Source organism: Poromitra crassiceps (assembly GCF_964638095.1).
Source record: "Poromitra crassiceps genome assembly, chromosome: 14".
NCBI classification, from domain to species: Eukaryota; Metazoa; Chordata; class Actinopteri; order Beryciformes; family Melamphaidae; genus Poromitra; species Poromitra crassiceps.
Genome location: NC_139633.1, coordinates 3,667,384 through 3,693,658, shown reverse-complemented (window position 1 = coordinate 3,693,658; position 26,275 = coordinate 3,667,384). Strand labels below are relative to the sequence as shown.

General features: G+C 42.9%; 2 protein-coding genes across 2 annotated transcripts; one reads left to right on the top strand and one right to left on the bottom strand.

Annotated features, from left to right (window-relative positions):
• Positions 1-321: 321 nt before the first annotated feature.
• wdr93 (WD repeat domain 93) lies at positions 322-14,929 on the top strand (the record flags this gene model as incomplete). Its single annotated transcript, XM_083650300.1, has 15 exons — positions 322-552; positions 884-1,085; positions 1,442-1,506; positions 1,907-1,985; positions 2,088-2,173; positions 2,469-2,553; positions 3,285-3,510; positions 6,651-6,721; positions 9,884-9,970; positions 10,108-10,239; positions 12,145-12,361; positions 13,189-13,249; positions 13,715-13,871; positions 14,462-14,669; positions 14,851-14,929. 15 exons carry the CDS (start codon positions 322-324, stop codon positions 14,927-14,929), a joined length of 1,986 nt encoding a protein of 661 aa, XP_083506426.1.
• Positions 14,930-17,294: 2,365 nt separating this feature from the next.
• Positions 17,295-22,164, bottom strand: LOC310788739 (uncharacterized protein; the record flags this gene model as incomplete). Its single annotated transcript, XM_083650299.1, has 4 exons — positions 17,295-17,994; positions 18,088-18,547; positions 19,386-19,590; positions 21,616-22,164. The coding sequence occupies 4 exons, from the start codon at positions 22,162-22,164 to the stop codon at positions 17,295-17,297; spliced, it is 1,914 nt and encodes a 637-aa protein (XP_083506425.1).
• Between the last annotated feature and the right edge of the window lie 4,111 nt (positions 22,165-26,275).

Here is a 26,275-nt window from a genome sequence, read left to right as displayed (position 1 = left end):
GCCAGCAACAAAACAATCCGCTGAATTCTAGCCTTGTTCGGAATCGTTCCCTATGACAGAAAGAGTGGACTATTTAGTGTGTTCGCCATTTGTACTAGTGTCCGAATCTCATTTGCTTGTTCCCCATATAGTTCACTATGATCAACACTATATGGGGAATAGTGAATGAGTGAATGAGTGAACCATTCCAAAGACGGCTTCTGTTAAGACTACAAATGTCTCCTCTTGCCTGGCTGTTGTGTTGCATCAGGATTCACACAACATATTAACAATGAACAATACCCCCCTTCCCTATAGGATATACCAGGGGGGGTGAATCCTATGGACATTCCTGAGGCCTCAGATCATCAGTGGTGTGAGGACGATGATGGCTTTCTGACAGATCCTGAACTCCTCAGGGATCGGCTGCCTCAGCCATTCCGCATGATTGCGAAGGTCCTGGACAGGCTGTTTGATGTGGCCTGGGACACCATCTCACAAAGAGAAAGTGATCGGCTAGCAGAGAGATCCAAAAAGAAAACCCCCACTTTGGAGCTGTGTGGAGCTGCACAGGTACAAACTTTGCCCCATAACGTGACGCTGCTACTGTACTCCGATATTCTCGTACAGCAGTCAGCGTCACACAGCGTTCTAATCCTCAATTGGTGGAAAACGCTGTTAAAAAAGCTCTCCTACCCATATCCGACCTCCGATTGCAGATCCGAAGATATGATAGTAACCCTAGTGAAGCCAGTAATTTAGCCGGGGTGGTTAAAAATGATACTGCTGTGTGAAACAACCGTTTAGAAGCAGTCTTTTTAACCGCCCCGGCTACATCAAATGTAGCCCTATGCACGATTAAAAAAGTTTGTAAATAGCTGTAACCTTGTCATTTCTGCCTCAGCTTCCAGAGAGTACCAACTGCCTGTCGTGTTCGGAGGACGGCAGATACATGAGCATGGGTCACTCCCAGGGCGTGTCAGTGAGCTGCACGTCCTCTCTCACCTGTGTCTCCACCTGGCTGCAGGAGCGGCTGGAAATCACATCTATTCAAATGACCTGTATGGGTGAGAGAGGCTATCTGCTCGGCACCGTTGATGACATGGGTGGGTAACTAACTAACTTAACTTAACTATTCATGCTGAGCTGTATAATCATCACTCACTCTCCTATGTCAAAGATACCTCCTCCTTTTCAGAAATAGAGCAATACAGTTGTTGTTTTTCAAATTGGTCGTCCATATTTTCCTCACATTTGACAGGTTAGCCGAACCAATTGTACCAATCAATTGTATTATGCTCTATTGATTGGAGACTCAGCTGTAAATTAAGGGAAAGAAAGGGCAAAATGACTGAGGCACCCAGCAGGTACACTGCAGCAGGTACACTGCAGCAGGTACCCAGCAGGACACTGAATCTCCAGAGTGAAGGCACAAGTGTTGATTTGTCGTCTACCCCTGCAGGTGTTGCCAGAGTCTTTGCGTATCACAGCGAAAGCATTCACCTCCTGAAAGTGATTAACGACACGGTGCGTATTGTTACTGAGCATGGCAGCACCATTCATTTTGGATCTCTTCCACATTGCTATGTGCTTTTGTGAGTCTTTCTCACAGGGTTGGGTGGGTTTCTATCTAAATGTTTCTCAAAACATTTTGGAGACACCAGCCATCACTTAAGACATGTCTGGCGATATATTTTGGCAACTGTCAAATGTTGATGTTTGTGAAAAGCAGAGGGTAACAGAGCACATTCATTAACAAATGACTTTTCAAGTGACACTGACATCTGTACGTTAGATGCTCAGATTATTGAGTATCTCCAGTTTTTCTTGTCACATGCACTTTTATTGCTTGTCGTTTTTTTGCATTCATGCGATTTGATAAAAAACAACAATGCTAACAACAAAATGCTCCTTTCAATATCATCAGGAAGATGTCAACCAAAGGAGCATTTGCTCGACATTTGAACTATCTAGAGGGGGAGATTATGGACCTGCGTCAATCAGCTGTAAGATCTTTTCTTTGTCTTGAGTTCTTCTGTCTTCGACTTTAATTCAAGCCTTCAATAATACTGAATAACACGACTCCACATTTTCACCTCGGCTATCAGGCAACGGTGTTGTTTGGCTGGAAGTGTATCGCTTCCCCTTAGAAGCATGGCTGAAAGATTTACAGTTGGCAGCATCACAGAAACAGGTATTGTAATTTAATCGGCCAGTTGGGTTAAATGTTAATTAGTTGGGTTAAATGTTAATTGTGTATTCAACACTGCATGTGATTGCTCGTCACACGTTAGCAATTACATTTGGGAACATCAACAACCATTTGAATCAACTTATTTAGCTGCACACTTTCTATGGAAGTTATTTGTTTTATTAGTTACACATTCAGTATATTTGTTATAAACTGCTGACAAAGATATTGAATTTGAGGAAAATGTGGTTTTTAGACAATTTGAATTGAGAATTAATAGTGATTGTTTTTTCCTCAGGTGCAGAACCCATCTGGAGTTGTAGATGTGAAATGGTCTCCAGCTGCAGTGTTGATGAAAATCAAGCCCCCCAAACGTCTAGCAGGTAGAATTTTATAGAGAGCAACACATGTATTAATAACAAGAAGAAATATTCAGGGTTGGCCAAACTTGTTTGGTTGTGGGCCACATACAGAAAATACAATATAATAACAATATTAAGCATGGCAGTTTTCAACCAGTTACACTGAAAGAAAAACAGTGTTTTAGACCAGTTCAAGTCCCAAGTGTCCACCTTATGATGCAATGTGTAAATTTGTAGATGGGCCATTACATTTTAAACAGTCGGAACAGGCAGAAATCATTTATGTCAATTATTGGCTCCTATGCCAAGATATTAAGACAGGCATACACACAATTCAGTATGATCAATGTATCCATATACAATGTACTTTATTTATTTATCTATTTCTTTATTTGTTTGTTAATTATTGTTACTTTCCAAATTCATGGCAGGTCACTTAAAACGGGCAATTGGCCACCCCTGGTGTAATTGAACAGAACACAAATCCAACATGTGTGTTTTTGTATGTAACGGAGTGGTGCACAGTGTGAATGTGGGCATGTGTGCGTGTGCATGCATTAGTGTGTCTCTGTGTAGGTCATCACTTATCTCTTGTTTTGAAGCCTGGGGATCAAGTGTCACCTCTCCCCTCCCTCTGTTCTGAAACATCCATTTTCATTGAATGGAATTTCACTGATTGCAATAGAAGCACGTGCATTCCTGTTGAGTGTGCAGCACAGTCAATATCCCATTATCTATCTGTTGTTTTCCAGGGACAACACTGAAAAGTCCACTTGAAGCCTTGCAGAGGACAGACTGTGGCATTGTGTTTGGGTCTGGGCAGAACAGGACAGACTGTGGCATTGTGTTTGGGTCTGGGCAGAACCACACCATCAGCAATCGACAATGGGAGGAACAGGAGGCTGTGTTTAGGTCCACATACAGGACGTACATCAGCACAGACACAGATAAAGCAAAAGAAATGGATGAAAGCCCAAGGTATTTATTTATTTATTTATTTGCACATTTTAAAAAACAGAAACAGACAAAATAAAAACAACAAAACACTGGCAGGTAGAGACATGAAAACCTATCTGGGCTTATGCTTGGTCTCTACCTCAGAAAACCAATAATAAGAATAATCTGTACAAAGTAGCAATATAACAGAAACAAAAGAGGAAAAAGAACAACAGTAGAAAAAGAAAAAAGAACAAAAGAGAAAACCTAAGAGCAATCCAAATTAACACGTTCACTGCCAATGACGAGTTGACTCGTCAAACACAATCCAACCGTTCACTGCCAATGACGAGTTGACTCGTCAAAAAAATTTTTTTTTTTTTTTTTGACGGTGCTACGTGGATCAATGCCCCCCACGTCTCCTATAAAAATATTGGAAGTATTGAATGTGTATAATCTATTTTACCGACCAACTAAGTGGCGACAGTGCTCTCTCGACAGAGAGAAAGCCAACCAAAAACAGCCGCGGGAGAAAGCCATTCTCAAGGAAATGGCTTGGCGATTTTACAGTCATCAGTCACCAGACTCGCCCGAGAGCGGCCGCGCCAGCAGCAGCACACCGAGAGCGGAGAGCGGTGCTGGCGTGGGGGATTGCAAATTTGCATAATAGATTATGGGTGAAACACACTTTGAAACACCCGCAGAAAGGCCAGAATCGCACGCATTCCGAAAACCCAGAAACGAACGAGCCTCATTCTCATACTGTAGGCGAAAACGCTTTCACGCTGCTGCACACGGGCGCACAACGGTGGGGGGTTCCAAAAATAGACTGGGTGGGCAGCATAAAGCCTAGAATCGCACAAAGCTTCATCAAAGCTCTCAACCGAAAATCCAAGAAACGATTGAGTCCCATCCACAGTCCACACTCGCCACACTCGCCGACGAGGGGCCGCCAGAGAGGGAGGCTGCTCACTGCTCAGACAGGCAGGAGAAACTGGCTTGTGACAAACGCCACCAGACACGCCCACGGAGGGAGGAGTTTGAAGGAGGGGGTGTTCAGAACTATATTGTTCAGATGTCTGATCTCTCACTGATGCCAAAAATAAATGGTTAAAGTGACTGTTCTGCCTGTTTGATTGAATTTCACAAAACTGCGATTATCTCAGCTTCCTGTCTCAGACGCTGAAACCATGCTGTACTCAACGGCTAATATCTACATAACTACTAACTCTACAAACTAACTCTTTTAGACAGAGAAAGCACACATTCTATTAGTACTTTTGTGAACTTCGTGTTCACAAAGTCCAAGCAGAAAATTATCCTCGGCTCTTGTAAAATGAGCCAGAATCCTCAAAAAACGGCTTGGCAGAAGCTACCTACAGTAAAAAAAAATGGCTGGCAGTGAATGTGTTAAAATGGCAATGTGAGGTGTATGTACAATTCAATAATGAGAGACTAGTAGAAAGTATAACAAGCTTTAATGATACAACAAATTCATTTTGGTGTATGACTCCATGATATGATGACGCTCTCCTGAGATGATGAGAGGGCGTCGTCAGTGAAGAATAGGATAGGAAATCCCCCATAGGGAATTCTTCAATCAGGAGTCATGACGATGGTGGTGGTCAGGGGAGGAGGTGGGGCGAAAACAACTGCTTCAGCGATGATGATCAGCAACTGAGAATGACACATGGCACATACACAGCACATAGCAAACAGAGTAAAACATGGACCCTGATATACTATGCTGATTAGGTGATTGGGATCAGCTGGAGAGGAATACCTTGGGCTGATTGGTTATTGCCACATGTGTGGTAAACTGTGAATGGGTGAGGAGACAGCATCCGAGAAAGGGGACAAGCCTAACAGTAGGCTCGTTTGAGATGAGCAAATTCTGCGCAGATTCGACCAGCGCCTTGCTTGCCCCGTTGCATGATGGTTAGAAAGTTGTCCGACTTGCTCCGTCCTGCCCGACTGCGTGAGTCACGTGACTCTCGCGAGAGCGAGGCGGGCGCAGATTTGGAGCGAGGCGCCGCAGTTGCTCCCCACCAACTGCGCCCGACTGTGGATGACAGAGCATGACGAGAAACGCATCGAGCTGATCGCCCATTGGTTCAACACAGGTGCATCACAAACCCACAGTGAAGTGTAGAAACTTCAATTTTATATCTATTCCAAGCTGTCACTCTAAATGTTACATAAATACCACCTGTAATGCCTACATTAACAATAAAATAAGTAATCTGAAGGGCTGGGTCATTTGAGCAGTGAGTGTGGGTGGCGCTAATGCATGTTTTAATTTGTTTACAAACCGCTGTTAAACCAAACTGTAGAAGAAGAAAAGCAGCAGTGAGTGTGCTGTCGGGGGTGTTCGACTTGTTGACGCCTCGCCTGACTGTGCTCGCCTGCTCTCGTCTGCTTTCCAGGCGAGGCGACAGTCATCTCAAACGAGCCTAATGAATGGGTTATACAACCTCAAAGAAAGGGGGCGTGCACTGTGATATGACGAGGGCGTTGGCTGTTAAGTAGTCTTCATTATTGAAAATAGTCCCAAGACATCATTAAAGTTTCCACAGATACCATCAGCATTGAAAATATCAGCTCCACTGATAGCTTAGTTTGCTGTAAATAATGCATTTTCATCTTCAGTTTATAAAATGCACCCAATGATGTTAGTCAAGTCAATTTTATTTATATAGCGCATTTACAAGCGGCTGAGCCGCAACCAAAGTGCAAGAAGGCATAAACAAATGATATACGCTATATAAAAGCGTTAAAAAATATAATAAAATAAGTAGAAGAGTTAAAAGACATTGACTAGCTACACGGTTAAAATACATCAAACATAGGAAAGCAAAATAAGTTAATAAGGTGGCTGAGGGCTTTATTTAAAGGCTAGTTCAAAAAGGTGGGTCTTCAAGTGGGATTTGAAAGTGTCCAGAGTCTGAGCTGCACGGATGCGGAGAGGGAGGCAGTTCCAGAGTCTAGGGGCTGTTACTGCAAAGGCTCTGTTATTGCAGTATTGCTGCACACATCAAGTGTGGAGACCCAGAAAATGATCATACACAGGCAGCATTACCTTATTTCCATTTTTAATTATGATTTCTAACTCCTGCTGAAAAGTATTTTTGGTTTGAGTCTGCAGGATGTTGCACCCTCTCTGAGCCTCTCATCTTTTTCAGACACTGCACCAAGCACTTTCTTCTGCCATGTGGTTTGTCTCCTGGCCATAGCCAAGCAAAGTCCCAGCCAGGTTTGTAATAGAGGAGGGGTGGTGGTGGTGGTGGTGGTGGTGGTATTTTCCAGTGTTTGAAGTTTGAATGTTGAATAGGTGGACTTGGTTTGTGTAGAATAATGTCTCTCCTGCCCAGGCCCGTAGCCAGGGTTTGAGAAATACCGAGGTCATTTTAGCGCTGTGTGGGGGGCCCAGGGGGGGCTGTCCCCCCCCGGATAGAAAATTTTGTCCATTTTAAAGTAAAATGCTTCAATCTGGTGCACTTTGAGAGCTAAATGAAGAGGCTAGATCTATAAAGAACTACATACATCATGTTAGATTAATATCCTCTTTACTGTGCTGTTGCTTTAAAATGATACAAAAAATAAATGTCTCCCCATATGATATAATTTATATTCTGCATACAGGTCACATGGCAGAATACTGCTCAATTAAATACAATGGCCCATCTACACAAACATCACTTACAGGGGAGTTACTTACCCATTCACTTCAATAGAACTGTCCCCAAAGTCTAGCCCCAATCAAGCCTCAATGCAAAATCTGAATGTTGTGAGTTATCTCTCTTCCTTCTATAGCACACAGAGAGGAAGCAAATTGTTGCATTTCCGATCAACTGTCGCATTAAAACATCAATGACAGATTAATAGATCTGGGGACCAGGGCTATTTAAAAAAAAAAAAAATTGGTGTGGAAAATACCGAGGTCATGACCTCGGTGTCCTCAATGGTAGCTACGGGCCTGCTCCTGCCTAAAATAATTGAATTTGTATTGGTTTCAGTTGAATGTTAACACATTGACTGCCAGACGTTTTTTTTTGCTGTAGGTAGCTTCTGCCAAGCCGTTTTTTGAGGATTATGGCTCATTTTATAAGAGCCGAGGATTCGTTTCAGCTTGGAGTTTGTGAACATACAATATCTCAAAAGTACTAATAGAATGTGTACTTTCTCTGTCTAAAAGAGTTAGTTTGTAGAGTTAGTAGTTATGTAAGCATTAGCAGTTGAATACAGCATGGTTTTAGCGTGAAAAAGAATATTCAGAGATAAACGGCTTTTTGTGAAATTGGATGGAACTGTCACTTTAACCATTCATTTTTGGCTCTCTCTCTCTCTCTCTCTCCCTCCCCCTCTCGCTCTCTCTCTCTCTCTCCCTCCCTCTCGCTCTCCCTCCCTCTCTCTCTCTCTCTCTCTCTCTCTCTCTCCCTCCCTCTCGAGTTGCTTCAACTCCGCCCTCCGTGGGCGGACAAGCTTGTCACCAGTCAGTGCTTTGCTGCTCTCCTGTGCCTGCATGTCTGGGCCGCTGTTTGAGGAAGTCGGGATGGACTCGCTCGTTTGGAGTTTTGGTTGAGAGAAGCTTTTGCGATTCTGGTCATATTTATGCTGCGTGTTTCAAAGTGTGTTCCTCCACCTGTAATCTATCACCCGATCATAGTAGATCGGCTGAATCTATTATGTAAATTTGCAATCCCGCATCGCCAGCAATCAGCGCGAAAAGGAGAATGGCTGGGCTGAGAATGGCTTGACAAGTTAAAAAAATGCTTTCCTTTCTCTAGCCAGGAGAGCACTGTTGCCACTTAGTGGGTCGGTGGAATGGGTTGTAAACGTTCGGTGGCTCCAATAATTATATAAGAGATGTAAAAGGCTTAGATGCACAACCCACCGTCAAAAAAAAAAAATCGATGCCAAAAACGTGTAAACACGTTGTTGGCAGGGAACAGCTGGATTCTGAAAACGTGTTCATACGTTGTTGGCAGTGAATGTGTTAATGTGATACTTTATTCATCCCCATAGAGATTTTCAGCCATTTTCTACTGATAGGCCACAAAGTTAGTTGGTGTTACGTAAATCTGTTTGGAAAGTTATATGGCGTTTGTGAGAAGCCACGCCCCCATTTGACCAGTTGATATGACAAGTTGATCAGTTCTTCCTTGCCCCATGACCAAACGTTCTACAAAATGTCATGCAAATCCGTTCATAACCTTAAAGTCATAATCTCTAAGATTTCAGTTTTGTTCTCTTGTGTGACACCTCTATGGCAATGAGTGGTTTAGTTTAGTTTAGTTTAGTTTATTAGGATCCCCATTAGCCATTACACAAGGCAACAGCTACTCTTCCTGGGGTCCACAGTCAAAACAAACAATACAGATACATTACAAATATGCAAAGTAAAAGACAAAACACATTTTAAAATCATAAATTTAAGACAAACAAGAGAAAACAAACAAAAACTCACTCAACCTGGTTCTAAATACAGCATATGTCCATCCAAATAACCATGTAACCTCCATCACAATATTCCTAAAATACTATACAGTATATACAGGCATATAATACTATAATATAATACATCTACCTATAGCCTAACTAATACATTACTATCCGTTTAACAATCATTATCTATCATCTGTCCACCCATAGTACATCCTTATGTTATATAACGTCTAACTATATTACTACATTAATTACTATCAACTCTCTACGATATCTAGGTGTATAATCACTATTTCTAATACCAGTTCCCTTCATTGCGTATAATTAACTAGTTATGAAATTATAAAATGTACTTTTAGTAATTTTGGTAATTGAAGGTGAGATCCAAACATTGCATAATGTGACATTAGTCAGTTTGTTTGGCCATAGTAACCATAGTAACCAGCTGTAATGCTAGCAGAGACTGTAAAAAGTAGCTTGTTATCCTACTTCACACAAGAATTTCTGGGAAGCTCCGCCCACCCTGTGTCACCACAGACACACACCAAGTTCATAAATGGCTACAATACTGAAAATGCATTAATGGGCCATAGGCTCAATCACCATTGTGTTAAGTCACCATCAGATAGATAGTGACTTAACAGACATTTATTTACATGAAGATCTTTGAGATTATCACTTTAACCAAACCATAACCACAAAACCTCTGGAGATAATAAATACAAACAGATAAACACAGGCACCATCTAACTCCATTGGCAGAGGTAAACATTTCATCATTTCCCAGTGTTATAGATGTTAGTTAATAGCATGGGCTGTATAGCAGATTGGCAAGCACTAGGCTATAGCCCTGCTAATTAATTCTACTGGTTTATGTCCCTCACATTCGTTCAATCCTTTTAAAGGCATTTTTAAATCTCTAGTAGTGGCCATGCTTCTCTTAATGTCATCTCCAACCTTTTCTCTGCAGGTTTGCCTGTTGCCGTCGCTGTGTGGTGGAGTGACAGTCATAATCTGCTTCAGTACTTGCTGTGCAGAGCACCTAAGGAGAAACCAGGTAGGATACATGTATTTATTTGCTCAGGGATTATTCTGCTGGATCCTCACAAACAGATCTATAAAATTTGGCCTGCAGTTTGATCAGCAGCCTGTTATTAGGTTTGATCCTTGTGTTCTTCTCTCTCTCTGATTCAGATGTGGAACCTGTTCCGGATGTCTTATGGCCAAACGCACAGGAAATCCTTTGCTCCGCTGTGAGTAGCTGCACCCGTTACGTGGCTCTGGGCCTTGATGCTGCCTTAGTGACTGTCTGGGACAGGCAATTAGGTGAGCTCATGTTTATGCTGAGATATCGCAAACGTTTGATCAACTCTGGTCCCAATTTCAGTTTTCTTTCACAGGGTACAATATAGGGTACATTTCACTTTCATTTGAGAAAAATCACATCAATAATATGTTTAATTGTTGACAATGGTGTGTAAATAGTATAGTATATAGTTTATTATAAAACGGCTCTCTCAAATCAAGCAATCTGATTGGTTCACAGCCATTGTATAAATCCCGTAACCCACTCCAATAACCCATGGCCATGGGTTATGAGTTGCCATGGCAACTCTCTTACTAAAAGGCTTTGGTTACCTCAAATGACAATGTAGAAAAAACAAATGGCGGAGACAGCTGTCAGATCCTTGTGAATCGATCTTTGCTTATAACTTTACTAATACTTCGCAGAAAATTATGTTTTGTACAAGAATAGACGCGGGCTAATGTCTTCTTTGCAAAAAAAAGGCTGTTAACCCCGCATTTAACCCCGTAACGTTAGTTGGTGTCGGGCTTTCCAGAAAGCTCTCAGCTTCTCAGCAAGCGCTGAGAATGCAGCGCTGCGCTCGAGCTGCGTGTCGGGCTTTCCAGAAAGCTCTCAGCTTCTCAGCAAGCGCCAGGATTGGCCAATGTCAACTTCAGTCTCCAGAACGATCCAATCAAATCACCCGCACGTTCTTGCGGTCCCGCCTTACAGTAGTGTTTCAACTGACTCTACCAGAATGCCATGGCAGTCGGACTTATAGTATTACTATTATTATTATATTATCATACTTGGAAAGTATCGAGCTGCGTGTGTTGTGGCATATATCCCGCTGCTCAGCAGTTATCCCACTCGGCCTGCGGCCTCGTGGGATAACAGCTGATCAGCGGGATATATTTGCCACAACACACTGGCTCTCATGCTATATTGCTTAAGTAAAGTCACGTATCCACATGATGAGAACAGAAAGATTAATATAAAGCCCACCTTATGAATTATATTTTGCCAGTATCCTGCCCTGTAGTTTGACTGAAATAGAATCATCACATTGTTAGTGATCTTATTCATGAACGCACACCAGTAGTGCTTCAGATCAAGTTTTGATTTGGGATTAGAAATGAATCGCTCAACACATACCAGACCTTTGTATGACATCCTTTTTGTCTTGAAGTTATTTCTTGTCACGCTCCACTGCTGTAAAGCGAATATAGCTGTTGTAAACCTGTACATCATGTCAATGACTAACTCTAATTGAGACTACAGGAATGCAGTTGGAAATGGCCATTTGAGATAGCAGCAAAATGAGGCATCAATCTCTCAACATGTAATTTTGACAATATATTGTTTCATTATAAAATATAGCATTTCAATGTGCATGCAGCAACTCGGCAAACCCGTTTGTCCTTCTCTTGAGTCAAATCTTTCAGCTCATGCTCCAATGGAGATAGTTTTACTGATGCAAAGCAAAATAAACATTGCCATGAAAAAGCATTTATATGTATTTTACACCATTTGAGCTCTATCCTATGGCATGTTTTCCTGTTCTATGTTTTAGACACTTTAAAAATATTCTTTATTATGAAAATATTTGTAGACTAGCACAGGTGTATAGAGGCATAGGTCTGTCTATTTGTTACTAGTAATAGAATAGAATAGTGTAGACTTATACTTATTTTTCTATAACAATCGAGATGGGACAGTAGTACAGTGGGTTCTGTTGTTGTTATAGAAAAGGCAAGACAATGCAGGAAAGTTGTGACTGAGAAACAACCAGAAATAATAACGTTGATAAAAGTCACTTCACTCTGTGTGTTGTGCACAGTGTTGTTGTTGTTCTTCTTCACACTATTTGTTGTGACTGGGAAGCTAGCAGAAATGTCACCTGTATTTTCACTTGTTAAAGGTCCCTTCACTCCTCCCTCCCTCAGGGCTTCCACTGTCTGTCGTCTTAGTGTCAGCAGCAGACAGCGCTTTCGCCAGGATGCTGTTTGTGGCTCACAGAGCCGTGTCTGCTGAGGAGTCCCTGCTCTCCCAGGCTCTTCACCCGGCCACAGTCCATCTTCTGCTGGTCTGTAAGAGTGGAGCAGCACATGGACTCACCACGGGACGAGGAGCAGACTCCTGCACCATGCAGCTCACTGAAAGGTTATACACGATAGCCTATTTGGATATTGACTTATTTTATTCAATGCAATCTAAATGTGTCCTTGTGAAATGTAATTTAATGATGATCATGTGTGTGCCATATTCTATCTCCCTCCAGGATCTCGCAGAGTTTTTTTGTGATTGTTGCGATCATAAATGCTTGATTTTGCGGAGGGTTTTCTCAAATTTTGCGATGCAATTTGCGAAAAAAAATTGTGATTTTTTTTTTGCGGTAAAATTGTGAGAACTTGCAAAAATTGCGGCGTTACAGGCAAATGGCAGCGCACATATATCTCAAACTGAGGGAAAGATGTGGCATTTTACTGTTTTTGCGGTGAAATCGCATGGATTTTGAAAAATTGCCATCTGGTTGAATTTGGTTGAATTTGTGTTAATTATTGCGATCGCAAAATCGCAATTTCCTGGAGGGACTGTAAAAACCTCAGTGAGCTATATTATCATTTTGATATTTTATTATTTCTCCTCCCCTCTGATTTTGATTCATGATTTAGCAGTGTGCTGTCTTCCAGAGGGGTTTTCATGGGGAATTAGGATTGAGGATTAGAACTCCCAAATAGATTTTTTTTAAATTATATCAATAACAAAAGGCTGTATTTCATCTTACAGCGTAAACACTGGAGAGTCAGCCTCTATTTATGATCTTATGTTTGTTGTTTTTCTCTTCTTTTTTTTTTTTACTGTATAATTTGTTGTGTGATGTTGATAATATGTATGTACTCTATGGACCCCCTGTGTGTCTGGAATAAAGTTTGAATTGAATTGAATTACACATAGATTCACACATTATGTTTTCTGTAACCATTTAGGCCAAAAGACTCTGGGGATTTCCCGGCTGTCATTGCATCAGTGCCGTTCCTGCAGGGCTTGGTAAGACAAATCCATGTTTTGCGTCTATATTGTGTCACCCTTTTCTTTAGTCATTTGCAAATCTATATCCTTGCCTATTTACACGTTTCATATTTCCATCAGTCACTCACTGCTGCTAAGAGATTTAACCCATTGATGCCTGATGCTAGCCTGGGTAAACCCAGCCGCCACGTGACCTGCTCTCAGACCTGCTCTCAGTCACTACCTTGTGACTAGTGAGCAGGGTCTGTCTGAGAGCAGGTCACTGGGGGCTGGGTTTACCCAGGCTAACCTGATGCAGCATTTGCGTGTATATCCCTCATTTGTGTGTGTATCCCTTTAAGACTCTTAAAGGGACACACACACAAATGCTGCATCGGGTATCAATGGGTTAAAATGATGTGGAGATAAAACACCTCAGCATTGTACAAAACATCATTTCACTGTTTGCATCCGGCTGTCTCATTTTTCTCGTGGGTTGATCAGTCTCTTGTGGTGCAAAAAAATGGGAAGGTGTTCCTCCAAGATGTCATCCACAAAACCACAGTGTGCTATTTGACTCCTCCCACCACTCATCTGCTGGCAACTCCCTGGGATCCTGTGTTTGCTCTGGACATCAAGCAACAAACTTTGTACATACGAGGTAAGTCCATAGCAGGGTATCCATGCCTCATACCCACAAATAGAGAGGGTAAAAATACATCCTGATAAATACACAATTCGTTTTTGCCCAAACTAGGCTTGTGCCAATTTTTGATAATATCGAATATCGTGATATTTGCCAAATATCGCGATTTTAAAAAAAGGAAAGGAAAAATAAATGAAACATTTTGAGTTTTGCACAGTCTGCCCTGCTGCTGACCCTCATTTCACTGCTTACTCTACATGATTGGCACTGTTAAGAGTGTTATATGTGTTGCTGCAAAGGGAGGGCTAAAGAAAGGAACTCAGTCGTTTATTGATTCATCATTATTATGTATCTACCTGAAACATAAAATACAATAATATATATATATTTTGTACCTGAAACATAAGTATACCCGACGATATATATCACAATATTAAATGTAATATCGCCCAAGCCTAGCTTGAACCAAAAGTTATCAGCTAGTTGAGAAAAGTGTTGATGGGTGAATCACTGATGAGTGTCAGTCATTCATTGTTTTATCAACATGAGCAGGAATCAGAAAAGTGGGTAGTATATAAAATTTAAGAAATAAATGTCTCACCCAGGTGACCACACCCCGAGCTCAGGTGACCACACCCCCAGCCGCAGTGACTGTTCAACAGGAGACTGCCAGAGTCAGCTGTTCATCCTCCGTTTCAGAGAGGCTGCCGTCATTGAGCCGTACGTTGTTGCAAGTCCAGACTCTCCAACACAACACACAGGGATGAGCGTTGTTGCTCTAGAGGAAGCTTGCAACCTCTACCTCCAGCAAAGGTTTGCATTCTCAGAGTCTGTGTGCCCTACCTCAAGTTTGAATATATCGTGGAATTATTTTTTGATAAATATCTACCACCGATGGGTCAGATAATTGTTCTGTTTATCGTTGGTGGCTGGCTGCCATGTCAAATGGATGAACAACTAACAATATGTATTTCAATATGTTTGTTATGTGAAGAGTGCTGTCTGTGGATGAAAGGAACAAGGCGTTGACTCAGGCGTGGAAGCAGCTACAGGAGCATGTGATGTCTGACTGAGCTGAGGCCACCGCCCAGGACACTTCCTCAATTACTCCGGACAACTTATTGCACAGAGGTAGAAAAATGGATGACATTTTTGGACCTGGATAGGATAGAATTAATGCAAGGTGATAGAGAATGGAATTTTAACCACTCTTCATCCGCTAAATGTACTGTATATACTGTATAACAGCTGATATAGCCTAAACCAAATGAATCGAAACCAGGAGTCCAGGAATGTCTTAAGGAAAGTATATTTATTACCATAACATTCTCTGTCAATATGTATTGTCAGAGGACTGAATCTCAATGTACACATTCTGATACGTTATACAGAGTCAAATATTCAGCCATGACTGACAGTTTGACATATGCTTTATACTCAGAGAGAGGAGGAAAGGCAGAGAGGAGGGGGGATGAACTTTGGAAATGTGTGTGCGTCGTGCATTCTGACAGGGAAACTGTTATCAGTTGTTATGGGACGCGATGCACTGTCCCAAGGCTTCAGCAAAAGGAGAGAAGTCCTCAATGCCACGGGTGAATCTATATGTGTCAGATGTCATGTCATGTTAACGTATAGCATTAATTATGCGTATGCAAATATAGCTTATTGATTAGGAAATGCCAATGGAACTTATATTTTTCTCCAACACAAGGTTATCAGTGTGATATATCATGATTGATTATCTTGAATCCAGCTAATGGGTGGCTTTTTCCAATAAACAAATTATTTAGCGCTTTTTAAATATGGACGTCCAGGGCTCGACGTTAACTTTTAAAAGTGGTTGCCGGAGGGGCAACCTGGCAAGAGCTTTTGGTTGCCCGAATAAAAATATGGTTGCCCAATTTTATCCGCCTTATATTTTGAGTAATTAAGATACTATGCAGTCGTCTATTTTAGCTTTTCTTACCGGGACCTACTTGGACTGGAAAATAATGTCGATACTGTTCTGCAAGGGTAAAAAGCTTATTTTCTTTGCATAGGTAGTACAGCTAAGGGATATTTTAAAGGCAGGCTATTTATTATTTCTCACACATACAAATTTGCCCCAGTCCTAGTTGGGGCTTGGGGCAGAAATAGCCTGTTCATCTGGACACTATATGACTCATCAGTCATCGCTGATGATAGACAGCTATTCCCTCGGGAAGCCTGGGACTGTACATCACTACAAAGAGAGGAATGTCTCTGCATTTCTATGCAGCCCCACAGTCCAGTTATGTCCGTCAATGTCTTTCTCTCCCCAGGCGGCTTCCAGTCATTCTACCGTTCTGAAATGTGCCACTGTATTGAACACAGCACACAGACACACACACACACACACACACAGACAGTGTACTGGATGCAGAACTGAAGACCCCATAACAATATTTAATTCAAGATGACTGCAAATTACAATTTACACAATATCTAAACATTAATTTCCACGCAGTAGTTCTGTGAAGTTCACATCATTTCATTGTTGTGCAGTCTATGTGTAGACAGTCTATGTGTAGACAGTCTGTTTAGCTTTCCCTCATTCTGTTTCCAACCAGTGGCTATTGTAATGTTTGTTTTTCACATACGGCAGTATGTACACATGGTGGTTTTTTAATAGTTTTTGATGCATTTTATCCAATGATATTCAGTGAAGCAAAGCAATATTTTACATTTACCAATGACAATGACAGCAGCCATGACTGTGTATCTTAAGCTGCTTATGCTCCCTGACAACTTTGGTGTTGATAGAACAACAATTGAAAGAGCCATAGGATTTTTTTTTCTCATAAAACACAAAATGGTAGCAATTGAGGATGCCAGGGTGGTCCCAGTAGCAAAGTTGTAGAGCATGTTAAGCTGCATGCCGGTATGTGTGTATCCATGTGTTGTGTCAGTTGGATCTAAGGTGTGGGAGTTGTGGCCTTTTTAGTGTGACTTCTTGTTATAGTGCCACCATCTGGTCGCATTGGGTGAATGACCTTGGCTGAGTATAGTGGGGGGCCATAATGTGGTTGCTCTGGGACTTATGTTGTCTGAGCTGCACATACTTTTAACAGAGAAAACTGAGAAAAATAATCTTTACAAATACAATAGCGTTCCAGCACCTTCGCTGCTCGGACCCCGGGCCCTAATTATACAAATACATGAACAGTACTGAGGTTTCCCCCTGTTTCTCCTCACACTCTGCTCTCCTGGTTGGACCATTTGGTATCTCATTTTGCATCATTGCTTAATTTGAAACCGCTGCCTGCTTCTGCTGTGCTGGGATCACTGCACAACCCAGGCCTGTCCTGGTCAGCAGTTCTGTCTCTTGTTGTCACTGTGTTGTTGTCCAGGTCTCTTGTTAAGTCACTGTGTTGTTGTCCAGGTCTCTTGTTGTCACTGTGCTGTTGTCCAGGTCTCTTGTTAAGTCACTGTGTTGTTGTCCAGGTCTCTTGTTGTCACTGTGCTGTTGTCCAGGTCTCTTGTTGTCACTGTGCTGTTGTCCAGGTCTCTTGTTGTCACTGTGCTGTTGTCCAGGTCTCTTGTTGTCACTGTGCTGTTGTCCAGGTCTCTTGTTGTCACTGTGCTGTTGTCCAGGTCTCTTGTTGTCACTGTGCTGTTGTCCAGGTCTCTTGTTGTCACTGTGTTGTTGTCCAGGTCTCTTGTTGTCACTGTGCTGTTGTCCAGGTCTCTTGTTGTCACTGTGTTCTTGTCCAGGTCTCTTGTTGTCACTGTGCTGTTGTCCAGGTCTCTTGTTGTCACTGTGCTGTTGTCCAGGTCTCTTGTTAAGTCACTGTGTTGTTGTCCAGGTCTCTTGTTGTCACTGTGCTGTTGTCCAGGTCTCTTGTTGTCACTGTGCTGTTGTCCAGGTCTCTTGTTGTCACTGTGCTGTTGTCCAGGTCTCTTGTTGTCACTGTGCTGTTGTCCAGGTCTCTTGTTGTCACTGTGCTGTTGTCCAGGTCTCTTGTTGTCACTGTGTTGTTGTCCAGGTCTCTTGTTGTCACTGTGCTGTTGTCCAGGTCTCTTGTTGTCACTGTGTTGTTGTCCAGGTCTCTTGTTGTCACTGTGTTGTTGTCCAGGTCTCTTGTTGTCACTGTGCTGTTGTCCAGGTCTCTTGTTGTCACTGTGTTGTTGTCCAGGTCTCTTGTTAAGTCACTGTGTTGTTGTCCAGGTCTCTTGTTGTCACTGTGCTGTTGTCCAGGTCTCTTGTTGTCACTGTGTTGTTGTCACTGTGTTGTTGTCCAGGTCTCTTGTTGTCACTGTGTTGTTGTCCAGGTCTCTTGTTGTCACTGTGTTGTTGTCCAGGTCTCTTGTTGTCACTGTGCTGTTGTCCAGGTCTCTTGTTGTCACTGTGCTGTTGTCCAGGTCTCTCATCGCCACGCCGCTGCCATAATACCTCTTGAGCCCCTTGCAGAAGTGAATGGTGAACAGGCCGTAGATGATGGGGTCCAGGCAGGCATTGAAAAGCCCAAAGATGAACATAATGTGGGTCAAGGAGTGGGAGACCTTCCCCTCCAGGTCATCGGGAAAGAACCAGTACCACAGGCCCAGCAGGTAGTACGGTGTCCAGCAGACGATGAAGGACAGGACAATCACAATGCTCATTTTCAGAGTTCTCATCCGGGCTTTCGGGATGTTGTTCTTCGAACGTCGCAAATACAATTCATTGGAGGATACTGGAATAACAACAGATGGCAAGGATGAGACATATAAGCCAGAATAATATCTATTATTTATCAATGGCTTGAATGCAAGCCGAGAGTAATACTATTATTTAATAATGGCATGATGCAGCATCAGCATCTTTAAATGTTGAGATCTCAACAACCGGGCAACAGATTTCAAAACTAGTGGCACAATTGAACCCAGCGTGACTCATAATGGGTAACGCCAAAGTGTTTCAGTCACTCAGTGGTTTGAGTGAGTTTGTACTTAGTAGTGTACCCTGCGTAGCCTAGCCTAGTGCACTGTGCAGTGGGCTTCACAAATGTTAGCCGACCTCGCCATCAGCGAGCTCCACCAATCACAGATGATCAGTCGGCAAGCTCCACCAATCAGAGACGTCGATATTACACTTTAGGATTGTGGGTAGTGTAGTACTTTTCCTCGAGGAAAAAACATATTGTCTTATAACAAGGATGATATCATACAGACTTGTGGTTTCTACAGGAACTTATACCATCGTTTCAGAACTAGATGGCTCGTGGTAACTTAAGTCTACCTTGGATGTTGATGACTTTATGGCTAATGCATTCAGGCGATGTCTCATCATAGACGTGTGGTCAGCGTGGGGGAAATCTCCCACGGCCCCATTCCCCCACACTGTGACTGCAAATCTCATTTCAGAATATGAATGGGATTTTTACTTCTGGAACCATGTGTTACATGACTGTTGAGCTCTATAGAAGTAGTAATACATGGGGAAATCTAAAAAAGAAACTATTAGCAATTATGCCACATACATTACATATAAATTAATTGATCAATAATATGTCAGCCTTGGCTTGAACTTACAGTTGTTCTTTGTCATTTGCTTGGAGATCTCAAAGAAGATCCTGGTGTAACAGGTGATCATGATCATCAACGGCAGCAGGAACAGGCAGGAGAAGGTGAACATGTTGTAGGCCGTCTCCTGCCAGTGAGTGACGAAACTCCCACGTGTGGAACACTGAGTGAAGTCCTCTGGAGATGTGATGGTCACATTGTGAAAAAGGAACATCTGAGGATGGAAATGAATCATATTCAGAAAGCATTTTCAGGCATGTGAGATACAGAACCTTCCATGACTAATCTGCAGTGTTTGGTGGCTGTAGTGTAAAGGAATGTTGATTGCCTGAAGGGCGCAGTGTGACGCTGTCCTCTACTGTGGTTCTCAACCTGGGTGTCGGGACCCCCCAGGGGGTTATGATCCCATAACAATGATTTAAGTATTGTATATAAAGCTATATAATCTACTGTATAAAACTCTAATCGCACGTCTGGTCATGTCAAGCACTTGAGCTGGCAGTGGACAGACACTGCAGAAAATCAAACAACTTTCAGATTACATTCTTGTATTAATTATTACAGTATTAATTAAACATGCTCAGAGTGGATTTTCACTTTAAAGCAAAAAAAGAGGCAATATAAATACAGAGAATGGTTGTCTAAGACTTGTGGATTTATTCAAATAAGGATGTCTCCGCTTTATTTACATATCAATCCTCTTAAGATAAGTCTTTACACTTCAAATAGAGGCTTGATAATGCGTCATATATCCAAATACCTTCCAAGGTGCATAGATTGCGCGTAACAAAGAAGCACCATTCAGATTCTCCCATTTTTAATTGAGCGGTTGAGCCAGGCTCAACGCTCTCGATGAAACACAATCTCACTTCAAAGCTGTTGGTCTTCTGGTTATATCTGAATGGCTTTCCTCATAGGAAAAACATTAACATAACATTAGTGACACTCTAAAAACCTTTTCCCTTATTATATAGAGATGTGCGGCTATCAGTGATTGTTTACATGCACAGAGAACTGTGTTCTTAACTGGTTTTGTGTGGTTATTACTCGGTAACCCGTCAAGTTCATACTCTGGTTATATTATGAGAAACCCCGTTAAGATGCCTGGCTTACTCTGTGGCATGGAAGCATCTTACTGCTGTTCTTTTTGGTTTTTGCCATCTGTACAATCTCTGACTTCCATCATGGGTACATTTTGATGTCAAAAAAGGGAACAGGCCAATTTCCCTACAGCTTTGCAACAATCTCTGACACTCGGACAAACTCGCCAAAAAACGTATTCTGAAGGAATGGAAGTCGTCCTCTTCGCCGCCTTTTGACGTGTGGCTGATGGACATGATCTCTGTTGTACAGATGGAGAGACTCAGGTCCCTGAGAGCCAACTCGCTTAGAAGGTTCTCAAATATCTGGGACCCGTTCTTGGTCTACTTTGATGAGGCTAAGAATGACTAGTGACTGAGGTTAGAGGTGACGGATGGCTCGCCCGTCTGGTCTCTCATGGACCCCTTGCGTGGGATCCCACGCACAATATCTTTTACAAGCACAACAGCACCTTATGTGCCTGGTAGCACCATGTTGTAATGTGATTTATGTATTTTTGTTTGTTTTTCTTTTCTTTCCTGTGTCTGAATTTGATTTTCTTGTGTATTATTCTATAAAAACTAAAACTAAAATATTGGGGGGAGAGAAGAGGCCAGCACACTAAAATGTCCTTTGAAAAGTGTAAAAAAAAGCCTTTGGGCTGAAACGTCTTTCCCAGATGACACATTCAACTTTTGGAAGGACATTTTAGTGTGCTGACCTGTTGTCCTTTTGAATCAGTCTTTGTTGGCCTTGCACCCAAGTATTCTCATTAGATTGAGTGTGCTGCTCGCTATCGCTGAATCTGGACAATACATTTTGATGTCAACAAAAACATGGCAGCAGTGAGAAATATCGACTATTTGGAGATCACCCATTCTGCTGTATTAGAAGTGGTCTCAGTCACATTCGGAGGGGTAACTGGCAGCCGCCCCGTATGGCCAATAGTAGGAATCATCCATGCATGTAAGCATAGCCACTGTTTGAGTCACTCATTTTTCCACCACACCTGAGCAGTTGACTTTGAGGAGATGCAGGGTTTCCGCAGGAGGACCCCAACGATGAAACCATATTTACTGTTATGATCTAATCAAGCCAGACGAGCCAAGCAGCGCTTTGACCCACGACCCGAGTTGCCAGCTGGGATACCTGAGCTCACCTGGGGGACTGAAAGCACGGTGCTCATGCCCCATGCCGCGGTCAGCATGACTCTGTTCCTCCTCCTGGCCTTGTTGATGGCCAGAGGGTTGAGGATGGCTGACTGTCTGTCCAGACTGATCACCACAGTGACGAAGGCGCAGGAGTACATGGCCTGCAGCTTGAGAAACATCAGCAGCCTGCAGGCCAGGTCGCCGGCGAGCCACTGGACGGTGATGTTCCACACGGCGTCCAGGGGCATCACGATGAAGGACATCAGCAGATCGGCCACCGTGAGGTTGGTCATCAGAACCGTGACGTGGGATTTGCGTTTGCCATTGCCGTTTGCCGCCCACAACACGGCCAGGTTGCAACAGGACGACACGCCACACAGAATGAAGGTAATGATCACTCTGACTCTGGCCGCCGTGGAGAATGTGGGCAGCTGCAGAGCGTCGCCCCCTAACGTCCAGTTGCACGGAGGCGAGGACCAGTTGCAGCTGGCATTGAGGTGGTCTTCTGTGGTTGTGTGATACATGGTGACCGCACAATCACGGACGGTGGCGTTCATCTTCTGACTGGTGCAGAGGAAGCAGCATTCTGCTCATCCACCACGGGCCAGTGCTGGTGACAGAGGCAACGCAAAAGGTCAAAGGTGAATGAGTCAAGTGGCACGAAGTGGGGGCACAGACCATCTGCAGGTAGGAAGTGGGGGCACAGACCATCTACAGGCATTTGCATCACAGCAGCAAAACAGACATAAGATTATGTGGTTTAGATGGCATTTTGAAGAGACAGGACACATGCCCTGTGGGGGGGGGGGGTAAAATGTGCATGCATAATATAACAACTTATAGCTGTGGTGTGTGAATAATTTTTGATTTTTATCATAATTATGTTTTTATCATTAAGTCTCTCCCAAAGCAATTCAATCCAATAAAAGAGGAGGCACCATCATTACAGGCAGCCATGGACAGCTCACTGGAACAGATGAATGAGCTCTATGACATCACTGATGATAATTAGGGCAATCGCCTAATTAAAAAATCCAGCTCCGTCAGGTCACCTGCACACCCCGGGGCGGAAGCCATCGTCTCCGTCTGGTTCCTCTACCTACCATCACTTATATAGCCTCAGACTGATGACATGACATCATCACTGCACTATAGCCTCAGCCTTAGGGCAATTCATCAGCCCTATAATTAAAAAACATCAGGTGCTCTTTACACCCCCTGAAAGTTTCAGCCCAACATAAGATGACACAGCTGTGGCCGGACAAAATTCTTGAAACAGAGTCCACATTGCCAAATGTATGTATAGATAGATAGATCTAGATGACACTGTAAGTAAAGTAAGTAAAACTTTATTTTTATAGCGCCCTTCACAGCACGAGTGCACAGAGTGCTTTACATAAATAAAAACAGCATCAAAAAGAATACAGGCACAGGAATAGTACAAGAAGGGGGAAACATAAAACAAAAACAAGGAACATAGGGAACAAAGGGTGGCTAAAAATGACTAATTAAAAGCCTGCCTAAACAGGTGGGTCTTTAGAAGACGCAGATAAGCTCTGAGGGAGCGGCTCTCAGGTCAGGGGGGCGTTCCAGAGCCTCGGGGCCGTCGCCTCGAAAGCTCTGTCCCCTTTTGTTTTTAGTTTGGTCCTGGGTACGACCAGGAGCGCCTGGTCAGAGGACCTCAGTGACCGACTAGAAGAGTAGGGAAGGATGAGGTCACTGTATGGAAGATTCACATGAACTGACAAAAATTCAAACACTTTTCTTTTTCTTTTATGAAACATTCTGAGAACCTCTATTGTGTAGGCTATAGCATGTTCCAACATCCCATGGTGGTAGGGCTTAATTCGTAAAACATCTGCGAGAAAACTAACAAGACCAGCAACACTCAAAAATACTTCAAATAAAAATGACAGATTTGCCGCCCACTCCATCAAAAAAAATTTAGGCCTAGCCTACTACAACTCCAAATAAGGTTAGCTAAATGTATAAATTCCCAATATCTTACTGCAAAAACATTCTCAAGTATTTTCTGGATATATTATATTGTTATGTAACTGCATCAGGGAGCAAAATCAACTTACGTTTGTGTTCAGTGAGGAGGAGGCGGTGGGTTTAAACCGTTTACGCACAGTTTAAAAATCACAGAGAAATAGCAGGGTCCGGTTAGTTTCCATATAGGCCTACAGTAGATTATCATAGAGAGAACTGCTGGAAGTCTAGGTTTACCGACACCCACCACTGTCACGAGCCGTTCTCCCTTCCTGGCTGTCAGTCTTGCGTGCGTCTGTGCGTCCTAGGTGCGTCCTGGCTGTCCGCTCTGCGCGCCAGCTCTCCTCTTGGCTCTGCTGCGCACTGTGCGATGGCTCTCTAGCCTATATAAACCCTCGGGGTGTGGTCACACGGCACCACAATGCAACCACACATCCTATCCACTGACCTGACAAGAAAAATTATTATGCTTGTCAGTCGTTACGCATCTGCGGTAGGTAGCCATGGTGCGTGCATGCCATGGCTAAAGTGCGGTCTCCAGTGGTGCATCTGGCAAAAAAAAAACCAAAGAAAATAAAAAATCTGAAAATGTATTGGGCTTCTTTGTTCCCCCTAAATACACCTCCACTGCCCAATTAGCGGCAGAGTTGCCCCGCTAGCCGGGCGCTTTTTTCGCTCATACTGAGTACATTAGCGCCCGGCGAACGTCACGCATTTCCCATCAAACACTGTGCCATTTTCACGTCTAGGTCTAAAATCCACCCACTTTTCTGTCTTTCAAAAACAAAAGCATTTATCTGGGGCACCTCGAGCAACCCGGAAGTCGTTGTTCCGGGTTGTTTGCTTCAGATCAGAGAAGAAGAAGAAGCGGTGCTCCAGATAAATGCTTTTCGGTTTTTGAAAGACAGAAAAGTGGATTTTATGCAGCAATTTGGATGCAACAACTATATGTCATTAAAAGAAGAGGATGTTTTGCATGGATAGCGTCTTCACTTCACGTGAAGACTCAGGTAGGAGCTGGCATTTAGACCTAGACGTGAAAATGGCACAGTGTTTGATGGGTAAGCGGCAGAGTAGGATTATTGTAAATTAGCCTACAATCATTACAATTTGTAAGTTACAAGTAAAGTTAGGCTACTAAAATTGCTTGCAAGCAATATAGGCTAATGACATATATAGCTGGGCAGGGGTCCCCAATTAACTTTCCCCAAGGGCCACATTTTGCTGAGGGCCAAGTGCCAAACGTCCATGCGGCGTGGGGGGAAGGGGTAAATGTGGGGTAAATGTGATAATGTGCCTTAGCCTAATTCTTTTCAAATGTATCTCTTCATATGTCCACTGTCTGATGATGATCAGAAAATGACTAAAATGCTCATGGGATTTGACTGGAGTCTGGAGACATGTTCTAATACTGAATTATACAGTATAGAGTTGTGTTTTTAGCCTTGAGATTGAAGGTTGACAGATGGATCACCATCAGTCACACAGATCCTCTGGCTCTCAACATCATTTGCAGGTGGAGTTATTGCTGCTAAATTTTTACTCTCAAATAGCTGTGTTTGAAGGCGCTCGTATTTGTCGTTGCCGTGGTGATGCGACCTCTGGAAGTGACATGCAAATACTGTCCCATACTACAAGTGGTGAAAGGCTTTCACCTTTTGCACAGTATGAACCTCCATGTGAATGTTCGATTATTCAGAGAGGATCATTTGGATGTTCTTTCATTGTGATATTCAGATGTTATTTGAGCGAAGATAGTCCAAGAGAACTATCCCCGAATCAAGCTATTTAGCCTCTGCTAATGCTGCGTTAAAGGAGAATTTCGTTTTTTTTTAACCTGGACCCATCTCCTGGCAATAATTATGATTTGGCCACTCACCCAGCGATGTCCGCGGCGTTTCTGGCCGTCCTAGCGTTGTTTTGAGATCAATAGCGTCCAAGTCAGTTGTAAAATGGAGCTGATTTGGGGCCAAGTGTGAGCCTGTCTTTCCTGCATCTAAATAGCTATTTTTATTCCCGTTTTCGCCACATATTGTAATAATGTGATCCCTCAACATCCACCAGAGTGATATTTCGCCCCAGGCCATTTCCCGCAATACTTTCCTGCCGGCTGGCCAACTACAGGTAGGACGCTTTGCGGTGGTGGTTTTAGCGTAACCTATGTGGGGTTTGGCATAACCTTCGTTATTTCGAATCCCACATAGGTTACGCCAAACCCCACATAGGTTACGCTAAAACCACCACCGCAAAGCGTGTACCTGTAGTTGGCCAGCCGCCAGCCGCCAGGAAAGTATTGCGGGACTTCACGAGACTTGGTGACCGAGATCACGTTTGAGGTAATTTGATCCCTGTGAAAGTCCAGGAAATGGCCTGGGGCGAAATATCACTCTGGTGGATGTTGAGGGATCACATTATTACAATATGTGGCGAAAACGGGAATAAAAATAGCTATTTAGATGCAGGAAAGACAGGCTCACACTTGGCCCCAAATCAGCTCCATTTTACAACTGACTTGGACGCTATTGATCTCAAACCTGAGATCAATAGCGTGTGTGTGTGTGTGTGTGTGTGTTTGTGTTTGTGTGTGTTTAGTGTCAGAGCATGTGTCATCAAAAGTTTAAACATTTATCATTTCAAGACGGTTTCACCTATCCAAATTCTTTGTAAGTCTTTAGA